This window comes from Pteropus medius, unplaced genomic scaffold (assembly GCF_902729225.1).
Source record: "Pteropus medius unplaced genomic scaffold, Ma_sr-lr_union100, whole genome shotgun sequence".
NCBI lineage: Eukaryota > Metazoa > Chordata > Mammalia > Chiroptera > Pteropodidae > Pteropus > Pteropus medius.
Window position 1 is genome coordinate 8,045,796 of NW_024350924.1, and position 13,867 is coordinate 8,059,662.

The following is a 13,867-nucleotide window of genomic DNA, read 5'->3' on the forward strand; positions in this document are numbered from 1 at the left end:
TTGGCAGACCCTTCATCATTCAAATTGTGATTTAAATCCATAAGCATTTCTTCTCTGATGTCTTTCCTGATGCTAACTGGATAAAATCTGATTACTTTTTTTATATTATTCTAATATTTTGCATATATTTCAATAAGAAAAATTTTTATTATCAGTTAGGTTTAGATTTGGCTATGGGTGGCAGAAAACCTAATATAAAGTAGCTTAAACAAGATAGATATTTATTTCTCACTCATCCATATTAAGTGCAGAGAAAAGCAGCTTAGGGCTGGTTTGGGGAGCTCCTTGATTATCAGGGACCTGGGGTCTTTTGTCTTGTTGCTCTGTCAACTTTAGTATATAGCTTCTGCCTCATGGTACCACCTCAAAATAAGGTGAATAAATCTTTCAGCTGCAGAAAAGAAGGGATAGAGGAAAGATAGGTGACTGTCTTTTAAGAACAATTCTGAGGAGTGGGTCACCCCGGTTTTGCTAGAGCTTACTCACGTGGCCCAATCTTACTGTGCATGGAGGCTGAGGGGGCGTAGTCTTTTCTTTCTCTTTGGCTACGTAGCATTGTACAGGTTATACTTTTTGTACCTTAAAAAAGCCCTTAAGGGTCATGAAGATATGTTACTATACTTAATTTGAGATGTTTTAACATTTGCTTTTGCATTTGGGTCTTTAATCCTTCTGGAATTGTTTTTTTCTATAGGATGAGACAGGCACTATGTTTATTTCCCCACTGTTTACACATGCCACGTTGGTCATATTAGTCTGTTCTTTTCCATTGGCCTTGTATTCTTTATCCGTACATCATTATTAAACTTTCTTAACCACAATGCTTTTATAAGAAGCTTGATATCTACATTTGAATCTTGATATCTGATCTCGTTCTACTAGGAAGTTATCTTAATTCTCAACTCTTTGTTCTTTTAGGCTCTGGAGTATGGTTGAAATTTAGTGAGGATTACATTCAGTTTATAGATTAATTTGGAGAGAATTGGCATCCGTGCAATCTCAGATACTCCTGTTCATTAGCGTGGCAGCTTTAGTGTGTCTGATAATTTGCTGGTATGTCATTGCATCCGTTGGCTGGAACTAGAACTATACCATTTATTTTAATTAGCGTATTTAATGTTTAGAATTGTTAACCAAATAATGGGGAACTGAAAAGGCAAAAAGAACATCGTGGTATCACAAGGGCCGGTAACTGCAGTAAACAGCTGCCTCCCCTGGGTCTGTGAGAACGATGTGAAGAGGTCGGGATAATTAAAATTCAGTAGCTTGGGACTCTGTTTCTGGCAGCTGAGGAGCTCTTACCAGGGCTCTCAGAGCTGGGACTTAGCCCTCTAAGGCATGGGCACCTAGCTGGTGCTTGGTATGGCTATGGGACCCACTTTTATGAGGCAACACAGGTATGGGAGGAGGAGGGAGGTGTGTGCTGTAAAAGTGGTGTGTGTGTATGTGGGTCAGAGGAACTGAAACCTGGAACCAGCTGCCTCTGCCGGTGCGGAACCACGGTTGGTTTGACACTGTCAGAAACTAGAGGTGAATCGGAAGGAATGAGTCCCTCCTCCTTCCTCTAGCCTTGTATCAGTAAACCCCCTAGTGGCACGGCCTACAAGGCAGCCAGCTGGCAAACGAAAAGTGCATTTGCAGAGTTCCAATTCCAGTAATACCAAAGTGGAGTACAGAAGGGTGGATTTGAACCTGAGAAAGGGTGACTTAATAATCAGCACAGTCATTCACTATCCCTTTACTTTGAACTTTTCTGTGTCATATGTTTTAGCTGTATGTTATGCATATAGTGGCATTTGGATTGTTGTTACTTTTGTCCAGTCTTGGAGTTTTTTAACTGTTAAGTTTGAAATATTTACATTTATTATGATAACATATTTGGGGTTGAGCCTTCCATCTTCATTTAGCTACCTATATTATTATTGTACTTTTCAGTTGCTTTATTTTCTATCTTCTTCATTTTGGATTAAATTATTTCACATTTCTTTTTCTCTCTATTAGTTTGACACTTATACTTTCCATTTCTATTCATTTTGAGGTTACCCTTCAAATTTTATATGTGTTCCTATCAAAATTTACAATTAATCAGTTTCTCTGCCCTCCTTTTGACGGACACGTGGATCTTAGAATCCTTTAACTTAGGTCATCTCCGTCTTATTTTACGTGTAATTATTGTCTGGTTGGTCTCAACTTGTATTTGAAACTTCCAAATAAAGGAATGAATAAATAAATATCTTTATTGAATACCTTCTCTGCGATAGACACTGTTCTAGATTCTGTGGCTACAGGAATGAATGAAACAGAGTCTTCTCTCTTTCTTGAGTTAATATTCTAATTTTGGGAGAAAAACATTTGTTAACTTAAAAATAAAAAGCCAAACGTAAGGGGCAACAAGCATTTGAGTTAAAAAATAATTGCAGTCTGGGGTCAGAGATTCAAGCAGAAACCCAAATTATGTCCCAATTAGGTGAAGGCAAGGGATTTTTATGAAAAAGGGAAGGGAAGTAATTACATGGTTGAAAAGGAAGGAATTTCTGTTGGTACTAGTAAGTTAAGTTATTCTCTGGTTAATATCCTCGGTGGTGCTAATTCTAGAGAATGTCCTTCATTTTCAGTCCTTATAGTCAGGCTGTCTGTTTTCCTGTCAGCTTTACAAGCAGTTGTTTGGAAGATAATGCTGCTTTGGCCCGGCCCAAAGGTTATTTTGCCCAGTTCAAGCATCCAAAGGTTTGAGGAGTATGACATGCAAGGCTGTTCCTCTGGGATGGCAGCTCCAACTCCATTTTGAAATGGCTCCATTTATATCATTTTCCAGGTTATATATAGTACATCAGTTAGTGTTAAGTGCTGTGGAGAACCATAAAGAAGAAAAAGTAGGATTGGAGTAAGTAGTGTGGGGGTTGCTATTTTACAGGGGTGGCTATTGAAGGATTCTTTGTTACAGTGACATTTCTGAGAGGAGACCCAAGGGAAGCCATGTGTATATAAAACTCTCTCCTAATAGATATATTATAGCTGAGTATAGAATTAGAGGTTGATGATTATTTTCTCTAAACCTTTTAAAGGTACAGTTCCATTGTCTTCTTGTTTCTGTTATACTATTGAAAAGTGTGCTATTGGTCTAATTTTTCAAAGATAATCTTTCTTGACCTTGTTTTAATATTTTAATATTTGTTTTGTTGTACTGTAATTCCATTACCATGTATCTGCTATTCTTTAAAGGACTCGTAATGTTTCATCAGCCTGAGGATTTCTGTTTTCATCAGTTTTGGAAGATTCTGTCATTGCTCCTTTGAATAATGCCAGTCTCCCATTCTCTCCCTGCTCTCCTTCTAGAACTTACCTCTGTCTCTATTGTGAGGGAAGGTATGACTTTTACAAATAAATTTAATAGTAATCACATGATAACTGTTAACCAGAGAAATAATGCAGGGTAAGAATATTAGTGACAAAGGATTATTTTTATATCGTGTAGTCAGAAAAACTTTCTGATAAGGTGACATTTGTTCAGAGACCTTCAGGTAAAGTACAGTGTGAAGATTGACATGGGAGTGAATTTGGCAGTTCTGGAACAGCAAGTAGATCCATTTGGTAGGAATAAAGTGAGTCACAGGAATATTGGTAGGAGATGACATCAGAGAGGTCGTGAGGTATCTGATTATGTTGGGTCTTATCAGTCATTCTGAACGCAGCCGGAAGTCATTGTGAGGATTTGCACAGAGTGCGCAGAGTAGTAGCCTAAACTGACTTAAGATTTAAAAGGCTCACTGTAGCTACAGAATAATGAATAAATAGAGTGTAGGGAGGAGGGTAAGGATGAAATCAGGGAAACTGGCTGGAAGAGTATTGTTCTGGTGATGGAAGTCCTCCCTCCCTCGTTCCCTTCTCTGTGTTTGGTGAATGTCTATTACAGTATGCTATATATTGGGAATATGTGAAGTAATATAAAGCACTTCGCTTTTGAGGATGGATGTGATGACAATTATGTTATTAAAAAATTACATCGTATTGTGAAAATACTATATTAGAGAAGTATACTTTTGTTAGCAAATGATGTGTTCTGCCTGTGAATATCGGAAAGATTTCAAAGTAATATATATTTCCTTTTAATTCTTATTTAAAAATCATAAATGTTTATATTGGTCATTGTGTTTATTCTATGGATTCTTTGGTCATGTTCTCTGCCAGTTCTCCTTTTCTTTCCATGTATTAGAATTTTTCTCGTTAGTATTTATATCCATATTTAAATACACACATATAGAATAATAGGTAGTAATGTTATTAATACTGCTATATTTGTGCCAAATTTCCTTTAGTTTGTTGTTTGCCTTTTAATTTTGTTCATAATTTTTTTCCTCAGGTATTTTATATTTTGGAGAAAGTTCAAGTTTTTCTATCATCATTTGTTATCAGTGCTATTGATTTTATGCTTACAGAGGACCTGCTTTCTCAAGGAATTTTAAATATTGTCACATTTTCTTCTACTTTTTTGTAATTTTTTCTGTATTTCTAAATCATTTGGACTCCATTTTGATATATATATATGAGTATCCAAATCAATTTCGTACCTAGGAGTCAGTTTTCTCAACATTATTAATTGAATAATCCATCATCCTATCATCATTGTGGTGCCTCTTTTGACCCTTATTATTACATATATTAGCAAAATATTTAAAATTCATGAGGAGAGAGACAAGCAAAAATAGACATTACACTGTAGCGATTAGAACAAGGAAAAGGACCAGTAGGGAGAGCGCTAATTCCAGAATTCGGGAAGTGAGGCTTTCAGGAGGAGAGAATAGTCAGCAGTGCCAAACATCTTGACGATTTCACAGACGTAAGGTACACGAAAATGGCCCATTGTTTTTGACAGTTAGGAAACCCCGGTGACAATAATGGAGGAGTTTCAGTAACATTAACAGATGGGAGGTGAGATTGCAGTTGCGTGAGAAACGAGGATGTAGAACGCGGAAAAAACGTTCTCCACGATGTTTGCAAGAAGCATATGAAGAATTGAAAACATTTTGAAAACTATAAAGCTTCATGTACATGTGAATATTTTCAATGTTTTCACAGAATTCAGAGGTGTCAGTGTTTGAAGTCAACATTCGCTTTATTGGAGGCCTGCTCGCAGCATATTACCTTTCAGAAGAGGAGGTGAGCAAAATCAAGTAATACCTTGTTTGTTTTGGGGAAGAGGTTGTGAATGGAATTTAATAAAATGAAAGGTTTCCCCAGGAGCATATCGTTTTTCTTAATTATCTAATATTGAACTAATGTGAAGAGTTGCTGAAAGAACTGGCGGCATCAGGTAGGACTGTTCCTAGGGAACAATGGTTTTTCCATTTGAGAATCTCAGTAAGACATAAATTCATGACAGATCCTAGCTTTATATACACGTCTCCTTTGCAGGAGCCGTCCTTCTCCAAGGCTTTGCTGCTGCGGTTAATGAATGACGGGGGCAAACAAGGGTGGGGAAGGTTAATAAGACCAGAATCAAGGAGTGAATCAGGAAAGATGAATATGGATCGTCTTAATACTAAAAATTAATTATTAAAACCAACTGTTTGAAAATTGAATGTGTGTGTGTGTGTGTATTTTTTTTTTTTTTTTTTTTTGCTGTAAATTAAAAAAACAACAACTCAATTCTCCTTTCTGGAAGTTTCGGTGTGATACACACAGACACACGTGAGACCTCCCGTGGCGGGGCAGTGGGTGTGGCAGATTCCTTTTCATGACTCAGGTGGTTGAAGAGTGAGCTTGGAGAGCGGGAGAAAGAGCAGCTGAAGGAAGGGGGTTAAGTCATTTATGTTTTCTGAGAAGCTGGTCTGTTGGTCTAAATGATTGAAAGAGTTCTTTGAAAATTTAAGAAAATTCATCTTTTGTTATATGTGTTGTAAAGATGGATTTTTATGTTGTCTTTAGTTTTTATTTATTGTGGTTAACCTTAAAGTAGTCATTTTTAGGAAAGCCTTCCCCATTTTTAAGATTTTTCTTTTTATCTTCTAGATTTTATTCCTTAGAAAGCCTTCCCCATTTCATCTATTTTTGTGTGCTTATAGGAATAAAGAGTGAGATATTCATGTACTAGTTTTTTAGAAGTAATATGTTTGAAGGTGCTGGTCTTTAATATATAATATTAGATAAATAACAGTTATTTAATTTGTAATTTTATTGTTAGGCTTTCTTATGTACCTTTGTTATACTTCCAACCTGTCTTTCTATAGTAAGAACACTTCAGTTCACATTTAATTTTTAAAAAGTGATTTATACTCTGGCCAAGAGGTTTTCAAACTTCAGTGTGTATCAGAATCACATAGGGTATTTTTTAAAAATGAAGATTCTAAGCCTTACTCACAGGACTGGGATTCATCTGGTTTAGTATGGAGACCATTATTTATGTTTTTTTATCAAGACTCCTTGTTAAAGTGATTTTGGTAATGATGGTTCTGTTCCTTGAGAAACTGTGACCTAGATTGGTTCTGTTCCTTGAGAAACTGTGACCTAGATTATTTGAATAAAATCATTGTAAACTGATAGTATGTTTAATGTCAAGTTTATTGAGATAGTACTTATTACATAGAGTAAAATTTCTCAGCTCCGTTTAGTCTGTTTTTGAGCTTGTCGAAGGCATTTGGCATCTCTGTTACTTTGACTTATTATTATTATTACAATTTTTATTTCTCTTAAAATTTCTCATTGTCTTTGTGCATGTTTTCCACCTTATCCACTAACTAGGTCTTTTAACATAGTAATCATAGTCATCTTAAATTCTGTTTCAACCTCACCGAGTCTGGTTTGTCGCTCGCTTTATCTCTAGAAAGTGGATTATTTTTTCTTGCTTTCATAGGGATTTTGTAATTTTTGATTGAACGTCAAATATTGTGCATGGGCCAGTAAAGACTGAGGTTAGTAATATTTATGCCAGTGTCGTTGGGTTAGGAGTCGAGTCCTTTTAGCCTGGAGTCGAATCGGGTTTGGGTTTTTTATTGCTAAGATCACCTGCAGTGCACCACTAGCTTCAGATTCCTCTGCCGTTACCTTGTATTTAGATTGGGCCTGGTTTGCAGACAAGGTTCTCTTAATGTTCTCGCTCTGCCCTCCACTCGAGGTGTGCCTTGTACGCCTGTGCCTCGTAGATGGTCTGTCTCTTTGTCCATACTCTTTTCTGTTTTGATCTGTATGTATTGGAAGCCATGAATTCACACCAACAGCCCAACACCAGAAGGCGCCTTCTAGCTCTCTGCCTTTTCACATTTCTAATCCTCTTTTGCAACGTGAGACACCTGCCTCCTCATATTTCTCACATATTTACCTACTTACCTAGTCCTACTGTATGAAACCACTTTCCCGAGCTCGCCAGGCTGCGGCCTTGTCAAGTGCATCCTCTTCCTGTGGCCTCCTCTGAGACTTCAGCCCCCCTGCTTGGTTGGCCTGCTTTCCTCGCGTGGGTCCCAACCCCTCTCTGGGACACTGCCGCCGACTCTGGTCTCACCTTCTGCACACAGACCTCTGACTTCAGGAGCTTCCGGAGTGAAATGTTCAACAGCAGAGGGAGGAAGAAGATGAAACTGTTCTGACGCCTTCAGTGTCAGAATTCCCCCAGCTGTCCTTGAGAACGAAGAGCATTTCCCCCTTCCCTTCATGCTTATCTGACTGTAGAGAGGAAGGACTAAAGTTTTAGTGTGTAGTTGGCTGTTTCACATTAGGCTCCTTATCTGAAGGTTCAAGCAGAAGGTTGAAATTTGGGTTGCTCTTGTTATAGGAAAACACTAAAATGCTGAAAACATATATGATGTTACTGGTATTTCTATATTTTGCCGTTTTTACGCCTCATCCTTCAAGAAGAAACATTTCGAGGTGGAGGGAAGCACATACACTTTGGAGCTGGTGGTTTGAGTCCTTACTCTGCCTCCCTTTCATGAGAGTCTTGGCAAAGTATTTACCTTCAATAACTTAAGTTTCTTCATCTATGAAAATGTGAGAGAGTTTGCTTAAGAGTTGTGAGGTTAAGTAGGCGAAGGTGCCTAACATGATACCTGACTCCGTAGATTACTTCTCTTCCTCATTTGACATTTTCCTGTGTGGTGAATATTCTGTTTCTCATGGGCGGGGAATCCTTTTACTATTTTAAAATAGATACCATTTGTTAATTTCTTAGGATACAGTCTACTCAATTAAAAAGTAAAGAGAACATGTTTTACTTTTCTGACTTTCTCATGCAATAGAATTTTGCTGACCATTTTACCCTTCTCCTTGATCAGTTTACATTGAAAACACTAATCCATATGTATTCTGGGAAATCAACAAATCCCTGAGGTCTACTAAAAATAAATAAAACATAGAAAAGTAATTCGAATATGAATTATTTTAATACTGGAAAAACAATAAGTTCCTATGTCTCATATAACCTGGAACATTAACATATAGCATGGCAAAGTGCCTTTCTTATACAACACGTTACATGCGTTCTGTTTTTCTGGTATAGGGAACCAAATGAGGGTTGTCTGCCATCCTAACAAAGTGTTCCTCTCTCCCGTTGATTTATTAATATCATAAATGTGAAATTTTATCATTTTCTCAGAACAAAGCTATTTATATTAACTATTCACTGGTTTAAAAATCTCGATGATTTATTATGTTTACTAGATGCTTGTTTCAAATATATGGCATTTCTTTTACAAGATTGTCTCTTCTCATTTTTTTAATGGTTATCAAAGTGGCATCCTTCCCTGAGTAAGATAACAACATAATTTATGAGGATCACTGCATCTGTGAAATCTGTCAGATAAAATAGAGGGATGGGTATGTGGAGTTTAATCCATATTTCACAGGTAATAAAAACAAAAGAAACAACAACAACAGCAGCAGAGTTTTTCTTTACCAAAATACAAATGGCACTGTATTGCCTCTTGGTTAAGATCATTTTTTAATAAGTTCAGCGATATTTTCTGAGACAAACAATATTCTCTTCTGACCTAAGGTCCTTTAAAGTTCTGAGTAAAAAAAAAAAGAGTTCACATATTAATTTTTCCTGATATAAATGCTAGCCATTATTGTCCTTATTGTACTAATTCTCTTTGTATTTTTGGAAGACTTGATATTGCTCCAGAAATTGCTGCTATTTCCATTGAAAATTCAACTTCTCTATTTTCTACAGATGTGCTGGTAATTGGGCAAAACATTCCACTAAGCTTCGCTGACCCAGATAACATTTTAAAGAACACTCTCCAACATTTTCCTCTTAAATATGAGAGTTTATCTACACATTTATATGCATTTATACATGTGTAAAGTCACAATGCTAATACTAATTCATAGTTGATGATTATGGTTATGATTACTGGTTTGACAAATCAGAACAGTTGGGAGTTACCACAGGAGCTAGAATTTTAGGGGTGAAACCCAGGAAAGAGGGAGCACAGAAGAAGCCCCAGATCTGCATACATGAAACTGTGTATTTAGACCACATTGTTTTATTTCTCTGTGTGTTTATAGAGGTATACCATAATTTTCTGCCAGAAATAGACCCTCATTCTTCCACATTCTCTGCTGGTAAAGAACTCCAGAGCCCAGCTCAAGGCCCAGATTACTTTAAGCAACTTTATTGAGATTAATTTAAATACAATAAAATGCACCCACTTTAAATGTATGTAATTGAGTGTGTAGTTTGAATTTTAACAAAATGTGTGATAAGCTGTTGGAGGGAATACAAATGATACAACCTCTGGAAGATAATTTGATGTCAAGTAAACATTTAAAATTTAAAATTGTCTTTGACCCAGTAACCCACTTCTAGGAATACATTCTCCAAAAGTAACAATGTGGATACACAAGGTCTACTTAGAAGGATATTTCATTTCAGTAGCCAGTATTTGAAAAGACCTGAATCTTCATCTAGAGGAGAATGGTTGAATCAATTAATACATCTCTTACCATAGGGTACTGTCCAACTACGAACATAACTTTGATATATTTTAACTAGGAAAAATATGCTCAATATATTTAGTGAGAAAAGCACATTACCGACCAATAGTTACAGCTTGGCATGTGTGTGCGTGTGTGTGTGTTCCTTTCATCCGGTCAGTTAGCTATTGCAGTATTTGGGGCAAGAAATAATGGCACCTTGGACTAGGATGGGTTGTAGAGATGAGATTGGGTGATATTTTGGGGCGGGAGGGAAATGAAGCAGAAGGAAGAATTGGTCCTGTCTCCAAGTTTCTGCGTTTTGGTACTAGACTGATGATGTGACAGTTACTAGAAATTGAATACTTTAAGAATAGTAGTTTGGGAGTGGAAGAGCATCAGTTCATTTTAAGTATTTTGAGTTTGACTGGATTCTATGATCTTTAAGTCGAAATGGGTAGTAGATGCAGTGGATCTGGTGCTTTTTGGAGAAGTCGTGACTAGAGGTATAAATTTGGGAGTCAGTTGCTGTGTAGCTGATAACTGAAAACAAGTGAATGTGAAGTTGCTCAGAGAGACAGTTTAGGGCATGGGAAAAGAAGACGACCTGGACTCCAGCCTCAGAAACATGACATTAATTAAAGGTCACATATGAGGAGGATGAGTCAGTGAAGGAGGCAGGGAGACTGTATAGATTTTGAGCACCAGGAAGAGAGTTTTTAAGGAGGAACTAGTCAATAACGACTGAAAATGCTCTTTGCTCAAATGTGTGGCTAATTCTTCACAAGATGCATTTCAGTGACATGATGGGGGCAGAGACCATGCTGGGACAGACTGAGGAGTGAGTGGGAGGAAAGGGAATGGATCCCGTAAGTGGGCAGTTTTGTTAAGTGGAAAGGTGCTCAGGTTATGTTAGTAGCAGGAAAAGAGAAAATAAAAATCCAATTACTTAAAAATTGTATATATGTACAGAAAAAAAGAGGATGTAAATATGTCAAAATATTAATAGTATTTGGTTCAGAATATAGGAATTGTGTACGATTTTAAAATGTTTTCCTTTTCCTTTCAAATATTTTCTTGGTTTTAAAAATAAGCATATATTTAATAATAGATAATAACAAAATATGAATTATTTATTTTTCATTCGGGGTCCAGCTAGGAGACAGAAACTATGCCAGTTTTTTGAACAGAGAATATAATATAAAGAAATATTAACTAGGCATAAAACTAACTTGATAAGTGCTAGATTAAAAAGATTACCTAGAGGGTATTATGCTAAGTAAAATAAGTCAGACACAGGAAGACAAATGCCATATGATTTTATTTTTTACATGTGGAATAAAAAACCCCAAAACAAATGAACAAACAAAACAGAAACAGACTTATAGATACAGAGAATAAGCTGATGATTGCCACAGGTTAGAGGGTTTGGGGGATGGGTGAAAGATGAAGGGGAATTGGAGGCACATACTTGCAGTTATAAAATAAATCATGGGGTGAAATGAGCAGCATGGGGAATGTAGTCAGTAACATCGTAGTAACTTTTACGGTGACAGATGGTAACCAGACTCATCATGGTGATCACATTATAAGGTATGAAAAGGTAGAGTCACTGTGTTGTACGCCCAAAACTTATATAATATTGTGTATCAGTTATACTTAAAAAATACTCTGAAGTATCAAGGAGGTGGCTCCTGCTTCCTGGCAGGTCGGTGCTCCTGCTGCTGTGCTCGGGGCGAGGGGCGAGGGCGATGAAGCCGGTTCTGCAAGTGTTGGGACACTGCAGTGGCTTCCGCTGCTGCTCTAGGAAGGCGCTGCATCCGCGGTGAAGCGTTAGGGACGCGCTCCCCCGTGGTGCGTGTCTGCACACTTTGCCGGGGATGCCAGGTATCCCAGGCCCCACGGGTCTTCGAGGTTATGTTTGCAGGGAAGAGTCGACGTCACCAAATTGGCTTGCTTTCACCTACTGTGAAAGAGATTCTCCAAGCTCAGTGTTCTTCTCCTGTAACACAATCCGTGGTGTGTGCAGGAATCCACAATGACCCTTTGGATCATCCCTGTAGGATTTGGCAGGTGACGGTGGGGCATGTACAGCCAATGTAAATGAACTTGAAGCTTTGGCTATTCTTTTGCCATGAATAATATAGTTTTTAAAAAATCTCTTGCCCAGTGGTTTTCTGTCTTCTGCCAGCATTTATGTAACTGGCAGGCTAGCTTGTTAGCATGCAAGTAGAATAAAATCTTAGGTTTCATCATGAGTTTTGAAATACTGCTTGTAGGCTAATTTCGCATGGGAGGTGGGTGTGAATGTGTTTCTACCACTGTGTTAACCTGCAGTTTTGTAGTACCCTCTACATGGGCCTAAGGAACACCTGTCCAGCCTTTAAGGATACTCCTGTTCACGGTGATAATGAAAACTCATCCAAAATGCAGTACAGTCAAAGTGAGAAATTAAGAAAAAGAGTTGAGAGATATAAAATAGAGTGAGAAGTTTCAAAGTATGTTTGGTAGGAGTCAGATGAGTTTAATGGAATAAATGATAGAATAGGTAATTAGTATTTGAAAAGATATCCAGAACAAGGAGGAAAGCTACCAGAGAGAAAGGGCTGATTACTTACAAAAGAATGACACACCTGAGAGCGGAGTTCTCAGCAGCAGCAGATGCCAGAAAACATTGGTGGCGTCTTCAGACAGCTGAGATAATAGAACTGCCAACCCAGTTTTACATGAGCCAAACTGTCATTCAAGAGGGAGGAGGTAAAACATAGGACAAAGAGGTATGTAGTAGGTTAGTGAAATATTTTGAGAAATTTAATTATTAACTGTAAAAATAAATAATGCAAGATGTAGGGATACATCTATGTCTACATATTATTTAGTCTTAATGTGTCTATGTCTGTACCTGTGTCTGCCCACAGGGGAGCTTGCATTCATAGGCATTTGGTGATTGCAAGACCATGGACTCGCGCACGCGCGGTTTGGACCCACATACAGTGCAGCAGAAGGCGGTGTTAAACCACTGCTGTATTTTCTTATTCTCTCTCTTTTTTCGTTTTAATCTTCGGTTTTACCTTGAAAACCCTGTGATGAGACAGGCCAAAATGAAGCATGAGGTAGCGCTGAAAAATGCGACTCCCAGGTCAAAAAGCACTCAAACTATTACTGGGAAAGAGCAGAGAACAAGTACAAATGGCACTGTCGCTAACGATGCAATTAGACCAGGGCCGACGGGCGTCTGGAGGCTTACGTGCATGCGCGGAGCTGAGAGGAAAATATGATGCTGCACAACACGTGCAGGCAGAACATGGAACGTAAGAAACACGGACCAAAGTAAACTGGAGATTGTAACACAAGAAAAGGAACGTTAAACACTGCAGTGCTTGGAATTCGTGAACTAAAATGGGCTGGAATGGGGCGCTTCTAGTCAGGCAACTACAAAGTGTTCTACCCTGGAGATGAACAAAAGGAAGAAATGGAGCGGCTTTAATACTGAGGCGAGCCGTAGCACAGGCCGCTTCATATCAGTCCTGCTTCTAGAAAAACCTTTTAATGTAACCATCATTCAAGTCTATGCTCCAACTACAGAGGCTGAAGAAGAGGAAATTGAAAGCTTTTACACAGGCATCCAAGAAAAACCTGACCACACACCGAAAGAAGACATGCTGATAATTATAGGTGACTGGAGGGCAAAAGTAGGAAGTAAAACAGAATCAGATGTCATTGGAAAATTTGTGCTAAGAGTCAGAAATGAAGCAGGAGATTGGCTCGTGGATTTCTGCAAAGCTAACAGCTGGTTACCACCAACACATGCTTCAAATGACTGAACAGATGACTGTATACATGGACATCACCAAATGGCCAATACAGAAATCAGATAGACTATGTAATTGGAAGCAGGAGGTGGAAAAACTGTATTCTCTTTGCCAAAACAAGATGAGCAACAGATTGGTACTGACCATGA

General features: G+C 37.9%; 1 protein-coding gene across 3 annotated transcripts in view; it reads left to right on the forward strand.

The window, feature by feature from the left end:
• MAN1A2 (mannosidase alpha class 1A member 2) overlaps window positions 1–13,867 on the forward strand; it is a 266,574-nt gene that overhangs the window by 204,744 nt on the left and 47,963 nt on the right. For all 3 annotated transcript variants that reach the window (XM_039841311.1, XM_039841309.1, XM_039841310.1), the window contains one exon: window positions 5,077–5,157. In XM_039841311.1, the coding sequence (XP_039697245.1) occupies window positions 5,077–5,157 (81 nt within the window). The remainder of the gene's footprint in view (window positions 1–5,076; window positions 5,158–13,867) is intronic.